We start from the raw sequence: 21815 nt of genomic DNA on the forward strand, positions 1-21815 counted from the left end.
AATGTTACAGTATTGAACAAAGACAATGTCACAGTATATATTGAACAAAGACAATGCCACAGTATTGAACAGAGACAGTGTCACAGTACTAAACAAAGACAAAGTCACAGCAGTGAACAAAGACAATGTCACAGTATTGAACAGAGACAGTGTCACAGTACTAAACAAAGACAAAGTCACAGCATTTAAAAAAGACAATGTCACAGTATTAAACATGACAATGTCACAGTATTGAACAAAGACAATGTGTACAGTTCTGGTATCCTTATATCATTATGCAGTTTAACAAGTATTACATGATGGGTGTTACTAGCGGAACAGGAACACCCGACTCTTTCGGATCACCTTACTTCAACCAAGGATGTTTGTTTTGTGAGGGCTTTTTTTTTTTGGGAGAGAGAGGGGGGATACTGTTTCTCACCCTTTACATTTTTGTGTATTTTTTTGTGGACGTTGTTCGTTTTTCTTTATTAACTTGGCCATGATGTTGTCTGCTTTGGTTTACTTGAAGTGTTTGAAATTTCAGTGTTTTACATTACGACGAGAAAAGGTTCAAGCGAAGCGAAATGTCAATGACTCGATATTGGTCCAATAAAAAAAAATATGAAAAAGTTTGGGAAATATGATTTTAAAACTATTGAACAGGGTAAAAGTCTTTGATACTATTACCTGGAAAATAGTCTGAAAGTACAGTCTGAGAAATGAAAAAGCACAAATATTTCATTTTTTTTTATAAATAAATACATAATGAGATATAATAATAGTTTCATGATATTTATCAAATACGAATGCAATAGCACCATTATCTTTCTAACAATATATGTATAGTGAAATATGAATTTGATTCATTTTAAAACTTGATTGTATCTTCTTTTGATAAACATGTACAAATATTTCATTTATTCTAGTTTGTAATCTGAAATTTTAGGAAACAGCCTCAGTAGAAGATTTTTCTCTCATAAAAGAATCTGTCAACCACTTCCTCAACCGTTCGTTTATTATTCCAATTTCACTCTTCTGGAATGCATCCTCTCCTCTGGCTGTGAACTTCTCTACTTTCTTTGTATGTTCTTTATAGGCGATAACCAGCTCACTGAAAGAAGAAAGAAATATCATGTTAATCAATTCTTAACAAGAATGTGTCCATAGTATACGGATGCCCCATCCGTACTATAATTTTCTATGTTCAGTTCACCGTAAAAAAGGGGTAAAATCTCTTTTTTGACATTAAATTAGCAATATCTTATTATAGGCATATATACCAAGTTTCAAGTTGATTGGACTTCAACTTCATCAAGAACTACCTCAACCAAAAACTTTAACACGAAGTGGGACAGACGGACTAACGAACGGGCGCACAGACCAGAAAACATAATACCCTTCTACTATCGTAGATGGGGCAAACAAAAGTTTACCAATTCATGCATGTTACAATCACGTAAACCACATCTATATAAATGTATGTTACAGCTAAGCACTGAAAAACTTTTTAGGAAGCTAAAATGTTTTCCATCAATTTTATTTTAATATATGAACAGTGTGGTGCCACATTACAATACTGCAGATAAAATGCATGCTACTGCCATGATATATACAAGAGGGTTTATATGGGGATTTAGAGAATAGATAATAATGGGCCAAAAATATAGAGAAACGAGAAAAATGTAAAATAAAGGAGAAGAAGAAATAGGAATAATGGGCAAAAAATATAAAATAAACAAATTACAATTATGAAGACCTCCAATCCAGACTCATAAAGTCGCTCATACAAGATCGGAACCAAAGTTTTAGCTTTCTAAAAAGCTGTTGAGTGTTTCGAGTATTGACCAACCTGAAATCCACCTGTCCGTCCATATTTATATCAATCCTCTGTATTATCTTGTCTATGTCTGATGGTCTAATTGGTAACTTGTTATGCTGTAAAGAGGGAAAATCACATGGGTGAAAAATATTAAGACAAACGTAAAACTCATTTTCAAGATGTTTTTTCTTCATACACTGAAAATGACTGAGTAAGGATATGCGATACTTTTATTATGTTTTGTTATTTTATTGTTTTTTATGATGCACTGTAAATCTGTTTATTTATTTATTTATGCCTTCAATCCAATTGGACTATAACTGTGCATTATTCAGTAAATTATATTATAATATTTTAGATAATAGGTTACATATGGAAATCTCGTGATATCACGCGGCCTCGATATTTCAATTTACTTTGTTGCAGTAAGAAAATAAATCTTATTTTTAGTTTTATATGCTTTTGTTATCTATATAACTCTGTCAGCTTAGTGGAATTTCTAAAAAAAAAAATCCTTAATGCTAAAACTTTTTTTTCAGATATCTTTAAACTCAACTTTGATGATTGAAAATTTGCCAATATTGTGAATTTGTGAAGGTCGTACGGACACATGCACTTGTTTCTGTCAATGTGGGGTTTACTATCCACTCTCGAACGAAAAATTATACCACATCTGTTTGTTGACAAACTTTAAACTTTCTTTCAAACAAAACTTATATTAATTTAGTTCCTTCTTTCGTTAAAGTCATATGAAACGAGTGACTGATGAAAAATAATGATTATCCAAATCTTGAACCAATGCATGTATATATCATAAACTTAGTCTTCTGTGCAAGATTTATCATTTTTAACGCAAACATATCGTATAATCGTCAATATTTTTCTTTCTTTCTGTCTGTTATGAAGTGAAAATATGGCCGCTCATTAAGGAATAAAATGCTGAATCAACCCATTCGAATACTGCAAACAGAAAAAAACGTGAACGTGCTGCAATCTGACAATTTGACGCCAGAAACTCGTTTTACTATCCTTCCGATAATGATACCGTTAAACGTGATTTGTTAAAGACAAGCATTGCCCAAATCAACATGTAGTGACAATGTAACGTCAATCAAATTTGATAACGCAACGTCATTTGTCAGACAGATTTACAGCTGCAACGTCAATTGCGAATCAAAATGATGAATGCCATTGTAATGAGTGGAATAACGGCAATTAGATGTGCAAAACAGAACCCAAAACATGCCGGACAAAAATTAAATTGGTTGACCTTTCTGACACTCATTTGGCGTTTGTTACAGGCAGTCATTGCTTTTGACGGTGACACATTCATTGGAAATGAGAAAACCAGGGTTTCAGTGAATACCACAATATTTGAACATTGAAAATAACGTTATCAATTCAACTTTTGAACTGGCATTTTTGTTTTAAACATTGAAGTAATGAAAGAACTTTCTGTTCATAAGTTTGTTTCTAAAAAAATGCATATTTGAAAATGGAAATTAAAAAGAATAATCTAGTGTTGGATTTCTAAAGTTGAACAGTATATTTTATTTCAGTGACAGACCCATGAGTATTGCGATCATTGTAATTTTACGAGGAGGGTCACGCTAAGGTAACTTTGCATACGGAAAATATGGAAGCAGACACTTAAAAAGGTAACTGATTGTAAATGTGGACAAATTAAAGAATTTTCTTCAGAAAAAAATATATGTACATAAGCTTAATAATGAAAACTATCCATTTTGTTACAAAAACATATGCATAATTTTTTTTTTAATTTGAGGTTTCATATGACTTAAACAGAACGTAATCAAAATATTCCAACATCTGAAACAGACACAAATAAATTCAAATCCAACAGTGACGTCATCACGTAGCCCTGCAATGTGGCCATTGTATTGAAGTTTTCTAAAATAAGTTGTTCGGACGGTCCTACAGAAACCTTTGAAGTCAAAAGCTACATGTAATATAAACGAACCTCTAATCCCTGTCCGAATTCCTGCCATGATATAGAATGGCTTCCATCTGTATCGAATGCTCGAAACATGTCCAATATATGTATTTTCTTCATCCTGGTGAATTCAAGCAGAACCAGTAGTGGGTCGCCGCTGATATACATTCTGTCATCTCCATCTGTTTTTCTCGGATTTGGGTTACGGATAATTTTACCATATTTGACAACAATATTTTTCACTTTTTGAATTTCGGAGACTTTTTCTTCAAACTCATCGGTGACTGGTTGATTCTGAGATAAAGAATTTGATGAATAACACGTATTCACACAAATTTAATTTAAAAAGAGAAAAAATCAACAAGAAAGAGAAAAAAAAATGCAAAGGTTTTGTGCACATGTGTGTTTGTTAGTATATTTCTGTCTGTTCATTTTGGGGGTTACTCCTGCAGTAATGCTTTTTGATTGGTTAGTTTATCATTTTGCTTTGTTTTGTCTAAACTTATGTGTAACTCACATATTTCGAGCTATTAATCAAAATCAGATATGTTCATGTTATTATTTTTTAGTTTTAAAAAATGGCGGGAAAAGGGTGACTCGAACTTGAACCTTATTTGCATTGGTATTATTTGGGTCCCAAATCTAGGGAAAAGGAATTTAAAATCTGCTTAAACTTTGGTTAAATACAAAACGTATCTCTTATTAGCTATCGAAACAGAAAAATGGGCAAACAATTTTACCTTGAATCGCAGGAAAAAACATAGGAACCCTAACATTTAACACACATTCAAAAGTCACAATGAAATAAAAACTTACGCCAAAATCCAAGTAAGATAGCTGTTCGTGCTTTTCTAGTGTCAACAATACCATAAATGTGTCTGATGTTATAATAGAGTTGTCTGCTATCTGTCACAATATAAACAAGTAATGCATATAGACAGTTTAAGAATATAATTACAGACAAGATTTAGCTGCACATTTTTATAGACTGCCTACGTACGTCATTAATGCTTTTAGTTGTGTTATTTATTATATGCTACATGACATCCTTGATACGCCTAGTGAGATGAGTGTACTCGCCTTGCATCCTGACTCATCTTATACCGGTACTTCGTCTACTGTCCAGAATAGAGCCAGGATTCCAGGCTAGGGCTTAGTATTGGTAACTATCAAATACCCTGGCAATGTAGTGGCTGCCAATTGATACCATGTATAAGGAATCTTATGTTTAGTAGTTGTTGTTTGTTGATATGGTTCATAAGTGTTTCTCGTTTCTTGTTTTTGTATATAGATTAGAGCGTTGGTTTTCCCGTTTAAATGGTAATACTCTAGCAATTTCATTGAATTTGTTGGGCACCTATATACCGGTAGCCTGCTGTTCGGTGTGAGGTAAGGCTCCGTGGTGAAGACCGTATATTAAACTTTAATGGTTTACTCCTAAATGCCTTCTCAGCCAGTAGTATAACAAATAAACTCATTTTATTTGTGTTCAGAGAATATCACGCTCTTTGCACGTTAATCTTTTTTTTTTGTCTTTGACCATGTTGACATCTTTTTCTGTAGTTTATAATGTTATCTCTTTTGGTAATTTGGTTTTCATGGTCTAACTTTCATACTTTGATGAATTGTTTTTTTTTCAATCATCATGTTTTATGGTGTCCTTATGTCATATCATTACAGCATTGTCTCATGTTAGAGTGAAGGTTGGCGCAAGATAAAACGTCGAACCCGCAGCATTTGTATGCCAATGTCCTGAGTCAAGAACCTTATGTTCAGTGCTTGTGAAGATGAAGTGTTTCTTGTTTTTATATAGATTAGATCGTTGGTTTCCTGTTTGAATAGTTTTGCACTCGCCATTGTTGGGGTCCTTTAACTTAGGCTTGCTGTTCGATGTTTACCTATAAAGGTTTACTTTTTAAGAATTGTTACTATAATTGAGATTTGTTTTATTGGCACGTTTACAACACCTTCTTATATCCTGTTACATACTTTAGTTGCAAGGAGCTTGGAATTACTCCAATGAAGGATGCAGTAATTTATTAATCTGCATATATTTTGTGAAATATTGATAGAGGAATGAGGGTATCATGGATGGGTTTAATAGAATAGAGAATAATGGGGAAGAAAAAAAAAGCCAGAATAAAGGGCCCAAAAATAAAGATCTGAGAAAAAAGACTTAAAATTAAACAATAGATCTTCAATAATTGGACGCTTGAAAATAAAGAACAGAATACATACTTAGTAACGGGAAAAAATTAAAAAAAAAACACATAAAAATATCAGACAAAACGAATACGAAAATGTTTCATTCAGACTCTCATTAATCAGTAAAAAACGTAACAAACAACTTTGAGGTTGGCTTAAATTTTACCTTTACCTTCAGAGCTTCAAGGGTCGTGTTTTCCTTTACACCTTTCATTAATTTTGCCATTCCTGATTGGCCAATTCTATTTGAACTAACATCCAACTCCTTCAAACACGTGTTTTGACTTAAGCCATGAGCTAAAGCATGCGCTCCGCCATGTTCGAAACCGTTCCAGGATACATTTAGAACTTCGAGGTCACTGTTTTTAGCCAAAGCATAGCCAATTGCAGCCGCTCCATTTCCGGATATTCTATTCCAACTTAGATTCAGAACTTTTAATCCGTCGTTTTTCGCTGTTCAGAAAAAAAGACACAAGTAGATTATGAATTTATGCCATGTTTTAATTATTCAAATGATTTCAAATAAAGCAAGAAGTAACAAGAGGCTGTCACAACGAGAGCAAACCATTTATTAACATGTATTTGTGTCCTGGCAATATCACACGAACCATAACTGATGAATGGTGAAAGTGAAAATCGTCAATATCAAATTGGACCTCCATTTTGTCATCAGTATCAACATATTAATATTTGAAATTCGCTTAGGTTGAATGGTTCATGAGTAAATGCAACAAAATGAATGGAAACGCCATTTTTCAATTTTTCAAGAATCATAACTCCTGAAAAGTAAAATCAAAATCGTCATTATTGAACTTGACCTTCATTTCAATGTCAGTAACAACATATTAAAATTTTACTGAAAAGCTTTGTTTGAACAGTTCATGAGTAAATGCACGGACACCATTTGGTTGCCGCCCACCTGCCCGCCGGGATCCGGATCGTAACCATGGATAGCGAAGATAGTCTTACCTAGTCCTCTTGCAATGTGTTGTCCGCCTGAGATGCAAATTATGTTGTGACTTAGATTCAATGACTGTAACATGTTGTCGCCCTAAACATAAAAACATAAAAATAATAAAAATAATAAATGCCTATATGGTTGATGTTCTTTTAATTATCATGAAATTTATTTACATGAAAGAGATAGGAAATGACTAGACACCTGCCAACGTTGGGGCTCTAAACAACTTAATAAACTGCATAAGAGAATAATGGGAAAATATGAAAAGAGAAAAATGAACAAAAGGTGTAAAGAATAGAAAATAATTTGATACAAAGGATGTAGAAGAACGGGAACAGTGAAAAATAGTTACTAAAATACTGATTATGTTATTATTCGTGGTAAGCTCACATATATTGTCTCAATTAAAAGAAAGAAGAGGGGATTGTGGTTACGACAAATCAGATGTAAAATCTGCCGAGGTGTGCCGAATGTTGTAAAACTCGTATCAATTTTTAATTATATAGATGTTACCTCCATTATCTGTCTAACTATATCACAATCATCGCCATTTATATTGTTATCTGTAAATATAGAATAGGAGAATTAAAAACAAATCATTTGTAAGTCGCATAAATAGAATCATATTCAAAACAGTGTGGTCCTGGCCATTGATTGACGACCTAAATTATCCCATCGACTGGGACAGATTAGGTGAACGTTTGTCTGTTACCACCATTGCTCACTTCTTACTTATTATAGAATTTAAACTGTGGGGTCACCAAAGGTTCTAAACGCCTTTAATAATAAAATAATTCGAAAAATTATTCAGGAATATTAACCTTTATGTTTTGATTTATATTATTGATATAAATCAACACATCGTATTATTCCAGATTCGTTTTTCGAATTGCTTTTTTTAGGTGTTGAGAATCTTTGGTGACACCACAGATTCAGTGTCTTTAACAAGTACATAGTGAGCAGTGATTGTTACCGACAAACGTTCACCTAATCTGTCCCAGTCAATGGGATAATTTAGGTCGTCAATCAATGACCAGGACCACACTGTTTTGAATATGATTCTAATTATCTTTTGTTTGACTTCCACTTTTTTACGAAAGAGTTACATTCTTTTAATCTCATAATTACGAGAATACTATCGCGTAATAACGAGATAATCATTTTTTTTTATCTCGTAATAACGAGATAATTATCTAGTTTAAGAAATAAACAATAAACTACATTTTACCCCCCCCCCCCCCATGTTCTATTTTTAGCCATGGCGGCTATCGTGGTTGGTTGGCTGGGTCATTGGACATATTTTTAAACTGGCTACCCCTATGATGATTGTGGACAAGTTTGTTTAAATTTGGCCTAGTAGTTTCATAGAAGATTTTTGTAAAAGTTAACGACGACAACGACGGACGCCAAGTGATGAGAAAAGCTCACTTGGCCTGTCGAGTGGGCCATGTGAGCTAAAAAGTATCAATAGTCGAGATTTGGGAATACTATTTAAAGTTTAACACATTTTTTTCTAGATGTTTTGACCGCTGACTAACAAACTTTTAATACAACTTATATTCGTAATATAATATCATTTGCTAGTTAATCGGCTTGTGTTTTATCTTAGAATAATTGTTCTTGTATCTAAATTTTGATTTGAATTTTTTACCTGATAAATTGAGTTCTTTTAGCTTTAGATTTTTATCCATGGCTTCTTCGAGTAATATCAATCCTTTTCTACCGATGTCATTCTTTGTAAGGTTCTGAAAACAAACAATAGGTTCTGGGTATAATCATTTTCTTCTCAGTAAGTTATTAAAAGGACTTTGTGAGGTGAGAGATAGAATTTTTTAATAGACAAAAGGGGGAGAAGATTTCAATGGGAAAATCAAAAAACATAAGTTGAAAAATAAAAATTAATCTCGTGGTAAAAGAAAATAACGAACATATCAACAAAAGCCTATACAAAAACGCGAAAAACTTAAGATTGAGGAACACGATTCCCACCAAAAGCTATAGGGTGAACTCGTGTACTCAACATAAACAGATACAGTTTAAATAGTATAAGTACAATGAATACGCGTTTATTCTTGATAAAAAAGAAACCATGAGCCCACAGTTTAAAATAATTTGATGAGCGGCAGATTTAGGAAGTGTTGATTAAAATAAAGGATCCACAGTAAATGAATAGACTAACATCATGACAACGACTATGTTTGATAAAATTAAATTTTAAATATCTCATTGAACTGTTGACTGAATAAAGAAGGCTTTGTATGTGGGAGATTGGAGGTATTCAGCTCTGCATGTATTCTTTAATACAGTGGAGATCACTTCTAACCTCTCATTAGAACTGTCAGAATAATCTGTCATAGAACTGTTCTAACCTGTCCTAGAACAGTTCTAGCTAGAACTGTTCTACCCTAGAACTGTTCTAGGTAGAACTGTCAGGATCAGTTCTAGGTAGAACTGACTAAATCAGTTCTAGGTAGAACTGTCAGGATCAGTTCTAGGGTAGAACTGTCCAAATCAGTTCTAGGTAGAACTGTCCAAATCAGTTCTAACAGTAGAACTGTCAGCAGAATTGACTAAATCAGTCAGGACTGTAGAACAGTTCTAAATGACGTCACTACAGTAAGGGCACTTAAGAATTTAGAAGAAATAAATCACTTCCAATTACTTTGCTATTTAATAGCAGATTTTCTATATTTTTTACTAATCAATCGTTACATGTACACATATCGAAGTGAATTGAAGGTTATCCAACTCATCGGAGAAACATTTTTATAAGATTGCATAGAAAACATCATTGTTTACGTTTCTTCGTTCCCCGTCTTTAACAGTCTCTTCATAAATCTCTGCATTTGATTCATCAATTTCATGGAAGTTTAATCTTAATTTACCTTGTTTACCTTGGATTTACATTCATGATTTAAGATTCTGTTTTGACAAATGTTCAAACGAAAATTGTACAGTGGATGAATTAATATGGGATATTTTAACGAAAAACGTGTTGTTAAACGTAAAAAAAACTATGTAGGCTACATTTGCATTATCTCGTAAATAATCTGGGAGTGTGGAAGTTGGAACGTCAGAAAAATATACTCAATGTGAACATGAATGAAACATTTGCCACTGGACTTTAGGCTACAACCAAAACCAATCATTTTCCTCCTTCAAATTATTCCAAGAAGAGAACTTCTCATACATCATACATGTACTTTTCATTTTAAAATAAAGTATATGAATCAGTCATGTAGTGTTGGATGATTCCGTTAAATAGTTTTGTTTAAAAAAAAAACCATCATGAACTACACTGACTTAAAAAGTCACTTTTGTGACGATTCATTATTTAATAATTTAATTTTGGATGTAACGGGTCACTGATTGGCTGACGTTATTTTGTTATCAGCCCATAGATAAAAGTTAGTCATGTGACCGTATCGTCATCAACGTTTTTTCATTGTTTGCCAAGGTTTAAATTGGAAGTTAGAATTAAATTATAAGAAATGACTAATATTTTTTTCTGTCTATTTGAAATAACATAAAAAATGTGGTGCATGCACACTGTTAAAAAAACCTGCTACCCGCGTTATTCAGTGTGCACCAAATTTTTTATGTTATTTCTTCATAGACAGAAAAAATATTACAGTCATTTCTTAATAAATAATAATATTATCGATACAAAAAGGAAATAAGGGCTCGCTAAATCGATTTTGAAATTTGGTATTGTCTTTATCATGCAGTATCTATCCTGACATAGAAATATTCTTGGTTTACAATGAGGCCATACATGTATTTATTTACATGATGAAGTATATATGTTCAGTTTTGTTTGATGTGGTCAAATAATGTTGTTATTAAAACAACTCAGTCTGATATATCGAAACTACTGAAATTTGTTAGCAATTCAATATTTTGAATATTATAAAGAGGAAATGCTGTCATTTGAATTATACTATCCATCGTGATCAGTTGTTGTCTGCTCTTTGGTCGGGTTGTTGTCGCTTTGACACCTTTCGCCATTTCCTTTCTCAATTTTATAAGTGATTTACTATGCAGCTATATAATTATCTAATAAAGTGTAAACATGGTCAGTTTTAGTTGCTGCAGACACACAATTTTGTTATACCAGTCTGTCTTCGGTATGAAAACTACTGAAATTTGTTTATGATGCAATATTTTGATTAAAAAGAGGACACGCTGACACTGTTAATTGATGCAAAAGAAATTAGGTGTTCCAATATTTCTATCATTTGTATTATACAATCAATTCTTACATAACAATATAACAGATTTACTATGCAACTAAAAGAGTTAACGGTACATAAAAAAGAGCAAATATGGTCAGTTTTGGCTGGTGTAGTCATATATGGTCAGTTTTGGTTGATGCTGTCAAATATGGTCAGGTTTGATTGATGCAGACAAATAATTTCAGATATGTAATCTAACGATGTTTGTTTCTGATGCGATATTTTGAATAAAAGTAGGAAATGCACTCTCAATCAATGAATTTTTTTTTTTGTGGTCTTTAATTTCCAATATTGCAGTTATTTATATACTACAGTCCCTCTTGACCTAAAATTATAACTGAAGTACTGTGCAGCTATATAGACTTGCATAAAAAAAGCAGATATGGTCAGTTTTAGTTGATGCGGTCAGTAGATTTTATTACACAACTCAGTCTAAAGTATGAAAACTACTGATATTTGTTTACGATTAAATACTTTGAATAAAAAGAGGACATGCTGGCACTATAAATTCATGCGAACAAAGTTTTGAGGTCATCATTGGTCATTGTTTTCCAATATTGCTGTAACTTGTATATTCCAGTCCCTCTCGACCTAAAATTATATCTGAATTACTGTGCAGCTATATAGATTTGCAGAAAAAAAGAGCAAATAAGGTCAGTTTAGATTGATGTGGTCAAAACATTTTATTACATGACTCAGTCTGAAGTATGAAAACTACTGATATTTGTTTACGATTCAACATGTTCAATACTTTGAATAAAAAGAGGACATGCTGGCACTATAAATTCATGCGAACAAAGTTTTGAGGTCATCATTGGTTATTGTTTTCCACTATTGCTGTAACTTGTATATTACAGTCCCTCTTGACCTAAAATTATAACTGAATTACTGTGCAGCTATATAGCTTTGCAGAAAGAAAGAGCAAATAAGGTCAGTTTATATATAAAAAAGAAGATGTGGTATGATTGCCAATGAGACAACTATCCACAAAAGACCAAAATGACACAAACATTAACAACTATAGGTCACTGTACGGCCTTAAACAATGAGCAGAGCCCATACCGCATAGTCAGCTTAGATTGATGCGGTCAAAAGATTTTATAACCCGACTCAGTCTGAAGTATGAAAACTACTGATATTTGTTAACGATTCAATACTTTGAATAAAAAGAGGACATGCTGGCACTTTAAATTCATGCGAACAAAATTTTGAGGTCATTGTTTTCCAATATTGCTGTAACTTGTACATGTATATTACAGTCCCTCTTGACCTAAAATTATAACTGAATTATATATAATTACTGTGCAGCTATATAGATTTGCAGGAAGAAAAACAAATAAGGTCAGTTTAGATTGATGCGGTCAAAAGATTTTATTACACGACTCAGTCTGAAGTATAAAAACTACTGATATTTGTTTAAGATTCAATACTTTGAATAAAAAGAGGACATGCTGGCACTTTAAATTTATGCGAACAAAAATTTGAAGTCATTTTTTTCCGATATTGCTGTAACTTGTATATTACAGTCCCTCTTGACCTAAAGTTATAACTGAATTACTGTGCAGCTATATAGATTTGCAGATAGAAAGAGCAAATAAGGTCAGTTTAGATTGATGCGGTCAAAAGATTTTTGTATAACAGGTCCATCCGAGGTAAGAAAACTACTCGTAAACAGATATCACATTTGTTTAAGATTCAATATTTTAAATTAAAAGAGGACATGTTAGTATTATAAATTGATTGCAAATAAAATTTTGAAATCATTAATGTTTGCCAATATAATTGGTATCCTTGCCTTAAAATAAACTGGATTCCTGCAATGTGCAGCTAAAAGTATATAGATTTATATGAAGAAATCAAATATGGTCAGTTTAAGTTTATAGTGGATCGATGGCAGATCCAGAGGGGGTGACCCCTTTTTTGGACGATCAATGCATTTGAATGGGGACATATAGTTGGACCCCCCTTTTTTCCTGGGTTGGGACCCCCCATACCCCACCCCCTTTTAAAACTGCTGGATCCGCCGGAACAACGTATTACATTATAGATGGTAAGCTAATTTTGTTATTTAAAACGAGCCATCCTGACTCCCGGAATGACAAATGTAAAACAATTGAAATAATAATGCCCCCTCCCCCATATTAACGGCCTAATTTATGTTCAAAAAATGAAAGAAAAACAAATAATTTATGTAATACATCAACAAAAGAAAATCACTGAATAACAGGCTCCTGACTTGGAACAGTCACATACATGCAGAATATGGCGGGGTTAAACATGTTCTCTTGCCGACGAAAACTTTTGAAATAAAACCGGCAAAATAGCAAAACGTACTCTTTATAATATTAATCGCTATTTTGTCGAAGCCTTTATATTTAGTAAAAGATTTCTTAAAAATTATAAATAAATTCTAGCCGTAGAATTTATAAATCAATTTTAGCAGTAGGATTTATAAATCAATTCTAGCCGTAGAATTTATAAATCAATTCTAGCCGTAGAATTTATAAATCAATTCTAGCCGTAGAATTTGTAATCAATTCTAACCGCAGAACTGTTCTAGAAGTAGAACTGACCAAATATTTGGTCAGTTCTAGGTAGAACTGTCAGGATCAGTTCTAGGGTAGAACTGTCAGGATCAGTTCTAGGTAGAACTGTCCAAATCAGTTCTAGCTAGAACTGACCAAGTCAGTTCTAGCTAGAACAGTTCTAACCTAGAACTGACTAAAAGGTGTCAGGCTGACAGTTCTACGTACTGTTCTAGAACAGTTCTCCTGACAGATTCTGACAGATTTAATGAGAGGTTAGAACTGATCTCCACTGTAATTGGGCCATTTTTCTCCTTTCTTTACATATTAAGCCTAGTATTCTCTACTCTTTATATTATAGATACCAACATCGCCATGTCTTGACTGACATGAACTTCACCAAAACTAGCTAACTTCGCCTGTTTTGACTTACATTGGTCTTGTCATAGCTAGGGACAGATCGGTCGTATTTGACTAAATTTGCACTCGTCGGAGCTAGGCCAACATCGTTCTGTTTTGACAAGCATCGATTTGTCCGAATTAACATGGCTGTGACGCTAGGCTACCATCGACTTGTTCTACTTATAAATCATAAAATACTCACTAGTTCTACTTATAAATCATAAAATACTCACTAGTTCTACTAATAAATCATTAAAGACTCACTAGTTCTACTAATAAATTATGAAATACTCAATAGGTCTACTTACTTATTCTACTAATAAATCATATAATACTCACTAGTTTTACTTATAAATCATAAAATACTCACTAATTCTACTAATAAATCAGTATGGTATATCAGATCAGACAGATGTGACATTCCGACGGCTCCAATTTGACCACCTTCAATATCAAGTTTTGTCACTGTCCCGTTACACTGTAAAATAGTTAACTAAACTTTAAAATGTTATACAAGTATTCCAGTAAAATAAAAAGGAGGAATAATGAATATTAAACCACACAAAATTCCCTAAGGTTTAAGTGGTGAAAGGTGACGTGATTTTGAAGATCGATTGAAACTGGCAGAATTGATTTAAACAGTTATGAAATTTAAAAAGGATGAAAAATAAATTGAAACTTAACTTTTCTTTCAATTACTATACTAGGAAATTGCTGTAAAATTTATTCTTAAATGTCACGTATTTGTTTCAAAGCAAAGTTGGTTATAAATTATTAACAGACTGAAATGCTCACCATCAAAGCAACTGCACACGCTTTAAATTCACCCTTGCTGAATTGGTGGTTTTTAAGAATCACAGAATTTCCTTCTAACTGTCTAGAAAATCTTGATACCGGGACAACGTGATATTTCTCACACGATCGAAGATATTGTTCTTGGCATGTAAATTCGCTTTCGTTGTTGTCTTCGTCATCTACAAATAGATAGTTCAAACCATAAACATAGTACATAGTGGATCATTTACCACTGCTCAAATCAAATACGCTAAGGAAAGTCCAAAAATTACATATAATATTGAATGCATTTTTACATGTCCCAGTAACACTAGTACAAATAAAAACGTTAAAATTCAATTTCTACTATATTATTGGCCCATATTGCTTAAACGATTCTCGGTGCGCCAAAAAGGGGATGGTTTACACCATTGTCAAAGCTAAGGGGGCCTGAGTACGTGTTAAATGTTGTCGCATGTTGCTATTTGTCGTATTGTTTTGTGCATACATCATACCATTGGTTTTGTCGTTTAAATTTTTTTTTTTTTTACTTTTGTCATATCGAAGCCTGTTATATGTTACATATACAGTACTTGTATTATTTATTGTTGAAGGTCTTATGGTAACCTATAGTTACGTACATCTACATCATTTGGTATCAGGTTGATAGTTATCGCATTGCAATCTAATATTAAAAACCGATATCTCATTGCTCCTGTTTTCTGATATGTCGCGTGGGACTGGATTGGATTTACAGAAAAGAGAATAGTGAGCAATATATATATATATATAGAGAATAACGTCCAAACAAAGATAATTGAGAATAGTTTAGTTTTAGTTTAGACATATTTATTTATAGTGGATTGGGAATCTATATTTTTCAACTTTTATTAAACCCTTTCCACTTATATAATAAAAAGAAAAGAAAAAGAAAAGAAAAGAAAAGAGGAAATTGAGGTGCTAAAGTAAAGAAAAGGAAGAATAATGAGAAAAAAACTTTAAAAAAAAATCAAAATAATAGATAAATTCAGGGCCCCGTCTAACACCTCGTGCGTTCAGTCCGATCTTACCTTCAAAGTCTGAGAGCTCAAATTCGTCAGTTGAGTTTGTGTTTAACTGTATAGTCTGGAAGATGTTCCTATTGAAATCCAATATATCATCAATTAGAATAAGAGATGGTCTTTTGATCAAGCAACGACTGATTTCATTGGACAGATCTTCCATGGACATTTTACTTGTCCTTTTCTTTTTCCGCATTTCACAATAAAGCCTTTTTTCATATTCTTCGTCCAATATTTTGCTTTTCATCGCTTTCTTCAAGTATTGCCATCCATTCGCTGGTTTAATAGTGCACATCTGAAAGTCATGAAATATCATAAATGTAAGATCTGAGTGCTCGCAGATACTCAACTATTTCAAAGTAGCCAATAACTGATAAAAAATCATGTATCTATTAAGACTAACATATCAATCAATTAGTGGATTTAGAGTTTAGACGTCACTAACAGTCACAGACAAAAAACATGAAGTTGTTCAATGCCAATAATATGGGTATAACAGATTTCTAGAAACGTGAATGTGCATATGTGTAAATTAATAATATTTAAAATGCTTTTAATTTAGGGAGCTACCACTTGCCGTTTGATTTTTATGGGGGGGGGGGGGGGGGGGGGGGGCTAGGATGAAATTTGAAAAAATAGGCAGGACAGGAGTTTTGAGTAAAAAAAAAGGCAGGATGAGACACTTGCAAAAAAAAAGTCAGGACGACAATTTAGGTAAAAAAAGTCAGGATTTACTAAAAAAAAAAAATGCAGGACCGAACAGAGTGAAAAATAAAAAGGCAGGACAGAGATTACAGCTAAAAAAAAAGGCAGGACAAAATTTGTCATCAAAAAAAAAATTGCCCCCCCCCCCCCATTAAAAATCAAATGGTAGCTCCCTTACTGATAACAGAGTCAATAGTTTCTTTGAATTGAAAAATGGTATGACATACCAAGAGAACTGACTACCATCGGGAACTAGCAATCCAGCACCAACAGAGGTACAGACTATACAAGTACTAGAAAATGAAAATACTACTTTGTACACTTAGTACTACTGAAGCACTTTTCGAGATTTACCTTCATCGAGAAAGCTCGAACCCAAAATTATAATAGATATACTAGATAATCGGGCGTATTGCATTTCCGCTAATTTTTCAAAGTCCCAATACTACGTTTCCGCAAATTTAAAGTATACGTTTCCGCAATTTGTATTTATTACTTTCCCGCAAATTTACCTGGTAAATTATAAAGATTTGAATGTACATATATGATATTTTCTTTTATCTATTTTTTTAATAAAGAAAATGTTCTGATCTCAGTATAGCTAAAATTTACTAGATATAACTAGTTGACTCGAGTAAGAGTGAGTTAAACTTCTTTGAGAGATCTTTGGTTTGGCTTACTTGCCAGTTAACATGATTGAAGAATGCTTTGTTGAATTAGTTGCCGATGCTCCATCTGACGATAAATGCATGAGGTCTGCCGATTATATGCTGGAATTTTATATAGATGGCAATTGAGATTTCCACCAACCATTTGGGCATCACCTCCTGACCCCGAGGAAAAGAGAACAACGAATGGTGTCAAGTCTTTTCGTGCCTACCTGAACGAGCAGTTTTACGCTAGCCATCCTACCATATCTGTCGTTGTCGGTGTGTTATCGAAACTGAAGACAACATCTTACATAAAGATGAGAACTCTAACTGTAAACGCACCCGTTGGGAAGTATAAAAAGGAGAAGATGGACTTCCTTTCTGAACAAAATACAAAACTTGTGAATGTGAATGTGCTACTATAGACCTTGTACGACGTGTTGACTACAAATATTCTGCCAGAACTGACTTATGAACTCATTTCAGATATTTTTGAACATACGTTAATGATGTATTTTACTTACAAGTTATGATGACCTTTAACTTAATACATATTCACTTTTTTATTATAGCTTTGCTTTCGAACAATAGGTATTCCTGAATTATTTCCGGAATAGTGACTTTTTTTCCGGAAAAGTAAGATATTTATTTGCGGAAATGTTAACTTTTTTTTCCGGAAACGTCATCTTTTTTTCGCGGAAAAGTAATGCCAATTTGCGGAAACGTAAAACGCCGAGATAATCTAATCTGATTGCTTTAGGAGCTATACATGTATATACAAAAGGGATTAAAAAGGATTAGACAAAGCCATCTAAGGTCATATTTGATTAAAAAAGTTGACACTTAGTTTCATCACAATTCCTAAATTTATGAATGAACAAATTCATTAAAAATACTATTGACATACGTTTTATTTCGCACAGACCTGTGAAGGAACATTGGTAATGCCCTGAAATGGATTATTTGGAAAAACGTCTAAAATTATTAAAGCTATTGTAATAGCAGGTTAGTTTCCAAAAGCGTTTAAGATGAAATTGTTATTCAAATAACATGGAGGTAGAAATTTTGCTATATCAAGCACATGCAAATAATTCAATAATTCTATATTATTGTAGCCCCCGAAAGCAAACTCGGATCGAACGTTTTACCACGGGACCCTGAACGAATATTAATCCATAGGAAGTCCAATAACATACAAGGACAAGATGTTTTTACTCATCATGCAATCGTTTCCAGACATTGAAAAAAAAACAACATATCTATTTACAAAAAATACGCTTATAATTTACATAGCTTAGCTAGCTACAAGGAGCAGGTTCATTCCGTAATCTGTATACTATATATTTGTCTAGCAAATGAACTTTTAAGTTACAAGGTAAAGTGCATGAAAATCATTCAATTAATTTATCTATAAATCAAATGAATTAAGTTATCAATTAATTTATCAAGTAATCGGTAAATTGTATTTAAATAGTCAACATGCATTTTAATCAAAGATGAATGTTGTGTGCATGTGCTTCCAGACAAAAACTTTCTTCGTGTATACGCGACCCATATTAGTAAAACATCTATAAGTATCTGGAAGGGGTTTACTACTCCACATATGGCACCCGTCGTGTTGTTTATGTTAGTGCAAACCCGGTGATAAGTCTTATTGATGAGAATGATGGGCTAACACTACGTACTGAAAATAGGCAAAACAAATCAAGAATAAAGACTCTAAGTTAAAATAAAAAATAGAGATAATCGGGTGCTAAGATATCAAGATTAGAAAATATAACGGACAAATAAAAAAATACAGAAAACAGAATTTAAGGGTACCAATCCAGACCCTCATATATAACAGCATTATAGTCACCAATGAAATAACTTCATTCGCACCACAATACAGTATGATTTTTTAATGGAGTTAAAACCGAAAACCATTAAATCTCGAACTTCTTTTTTTTATATATAAAAGAATGATTTACGTTAAAGGTTTATATATTTTTTTCATTTTATTGAAAAGTCCTTACTTAAAATGTAACACAGGCACCTGGGTAATGGATCCTCCTTTTGCTTTTTGCTTTTTTTTTTTTTTGGGGGGGGGGGGGGGTTAACTTATTTAATGCACTTATTTAATGTGTTCTTGCTTTTTTCCATACGATATAACAATAACAGTAATATTAATGTTGAACCTCTACTGTTTTTTTCCACAATCGAGATGCTATAAACGTAAATAAAACTACTTTGTTTCCTTATATATAGTATGCATGGTTGTATGGAAAAGAACAAGAACACATTTAATAAGTACATTAAATAAGTTTACCCCCCCCCCCCCAAAAAAAAAAGCAAAAGGAGAAATCAATGCAAATCAAAATATGATATTAACTAATACATTGAAATTCAAATATAATAATACAGACTTGAGGGTACTCGTACAACACGTCAATTGAATAGTCAAATCGATTGAAGAATAGAGAGAACCTCTCCCTAACTGGGGCTGGGACTGTGGTGTAACAGCATATATATATAACATAAGAAAAAACTAATAAATCAGTCGAACTTGAAAAGTCTAAACTAATCTGGTCGATACAAAGTAGCAAAAAAACAACAAACAAAAACACAGACCGGACGTGGCAGGGTATATATACATCCCTCTGGCATCACTAGCAACAACAAATTACACTAAGTACAGGTCTTAGAGTACTCGTATTTACTTAAAACTTGTTCAAAGCCACAGACAACTATTATACAAAATGCATAGCTATATCTAAGACCATGTTATTTGTTAAGAATACATACCTCTCTCACCACTTGTTCATCCATTATCTCTTTATATTTATATATGACGTATAAAACGTTAGAAAAATTATTACGTCTCACTTATAATTTCCGTACATATATCTTCAAATCACCCTCCTTTTTTCCACTGTATGTGTCGGAATTCAATACCACATGCACAACGAGTTCCTTAGTTTTAAAGAAAATTTTCTTTAAGTCGAACATTAAATTTTTGTTAAAATTAAACCTTTTAGTGAAAAAATAAAAATACAATAAAATGTAATGAGAATTAAATGTTAATCTCTCCAGGCTTTAGTTATCTCATTAGCCATAATTGTATTATGTCACATAGGGAACTATCTATAACTTTAATTTTGATATTTAATTATTGATATAATAAGAATTAAAGAAAAAGAATTAAATTGCCGGTATCATACGTAAATATTTAGATCAAACAATAAACGGCGAGTCTAATTGTTTATTAAAACAGAAACAAGCTTACACGTGTTGTCGTTTCATGTGTGTTCAGCAGCGTGTGAACTATAGTTGACACGGTCACCAGCGAAAGTGTCAACGGTCTATAAAATAAGCTAGGGCGTGCATTGTTAGACACGGCTGATGAGACAGTGTTTGGTAAATAAATAAGGGAAACTACCGTGACAACCCCGACCATCAAACCTTGGTTCAACAGAGAGTGTCGAAGCAATCGAGATGCATTTCATTTAAGAGCAAGAATACATATAGTAAAGTGAAATCAGCGGCAAACGAAACCATATTAAACCAAACAGCTCGAGAATACAGAAATATTCTACAAGTTAATTGTCACAAATATGAAGACAAATTATCATATATGAGGCCATATATGAGCTAAGCTTAGAACATTTGTCAAGCATGACGCAAAAGGATTTTGGAAAACACTAAATAAAAATGTCTAAAAAGATAATGAATATCAAAACCTGGCGGAAAGTAACTAAATTCCGTGTAAATGACCAAAGTGTGCAAATTATTTTTGCGGAAAGTTGGATAAGAAATCGACACATAATGTTTTAAACAATAAATGAATTTTCAAATTTGTCTTAAAATTTTCAATATGCTTATCAGGTTATGTTTAAGTTGTTACTAAGTTACTAATGGGATGAAATATCGTTTTCTAAATTTTTGGTAAAAAATAATGTTTTTGAAATCTAAAAAAAATGCAATAAAAAATAAAAATTGTTTTCGTCGCAAATCAATGCTTTAGATCTTAAGAAAACAACACCCTGTAAATTTGGAACCTTTTGGATTAGTTTTAATGTTGTTACCGTTTATTGAATTTTTACACATACTGCATGTCAATGGTAAATTAATTGATTGAGTATACATTTTAACGATTTCTTGTAGGACCGAACTTTACTTACAAATAAAATAAGAAACTGCATGATTAATAAAAAAAAAAAATATGGCAAACATTTTCTTTACCTTTAAATGACCGGTTGGCATTATTATTTGGAACTTCTGTTTTAAAATTTTCGTTTTATGTAAATTTTGTCAAAAAAAAATTTAATGTCGCAAAATGACAAAATGATAATAACCAAGCATGCAATGTAAATTAGAATTAATGTTTTGAAGTATTAAACATCTCAGCAACTTTTTATTATTTGTTTTTTTTTTTTTTTTTCTGTTTTCAAAATAATTTATTCATTTATATATTTTTATTTTTATTTTTATTTTTATTTTTTTTTTCTGTATTATTATTGTTTTCTTTTACTTCAATTTTCCGTCTTTTGATCCATATTTATA

General features: G+C 32.4%; 1 protein-coding gene across 1 annotated transcript; it reads right to left on the reverse strand.

The window, feature by feature from the left end:
* Nucleotides 1-893: 893 nt before the first annotated feature.
* On the reverse strand, nucleotides 894-20311 carry LOC134696018 (leucine-rich repeat-containing protein 74A-like). Its single transcript, XM_063557562.1, has 12 exons — nucleotides 20058-20311; nucleotides 15928-16213; nucleotides 14879-15057; nucleotides 14454-14561; nucleotides 8573-8666; nucleotides 7435-7484; nucleotides 6930-7011; nucleotides 6133-6413; nucleotides 4572-4661; nucleotides 3783-4049; nucleotides 1832-1917; nucleotides 894-1093 (listed from the first exon to the last, which is right to left on the reverse strand). Exons 1-12 carry the CDS (start codon nucleotides 20079-20081, stop codon nucleotides 925-927), a joined length of 1716 nt encoding a protein of 571 aa, XP_063413632.1. The 5' UTR covers nucleotides 20082-20311; the 3' UTR covers nucleotides 894-924.
* Nucleotides 20312-21815: the final 1504 nt, after the last annotated feature.

This window comes from Mytilus trossulus, chromosome 14, assembly GCF_036588685.1.
Source record: "Mytilus trossulus isolate FHL-02 chromosome 14, PNRI_Mtr1.1.1.hap1, whole genome shotgun sequence".
Classification (NCBI taxonomy): domain Eukaryota; kingdom Metazoa; phylum Mollusca; class Bivalvia; order Mytilida; family Mytilidae; genus Mytilus; species Mytilus trossulus.

Bases quoted from the DNA above. Each gene is read 5' to 3' on its own strand.
- LOC134696018 (XM_063557562.1), bottom strand. From the start codon at position 20,081: ATGGATGAACAAGTGGTGAGAGAG. The intron at 6,414-6,929 runs GTAAGACTATCT...TTTTCTGAACAG, and splicing joins ACACATTGCAAGAGGACTAG to CGAAAAACGACGGATTAAAA. The intron at 4,662-6,132 runs GTAAAGGTAAAA...ATATTGTGACAG, and splicing joins CGACCCTTGAAGCTCTGAAG to ATAGCAGACAACTCTATTAT.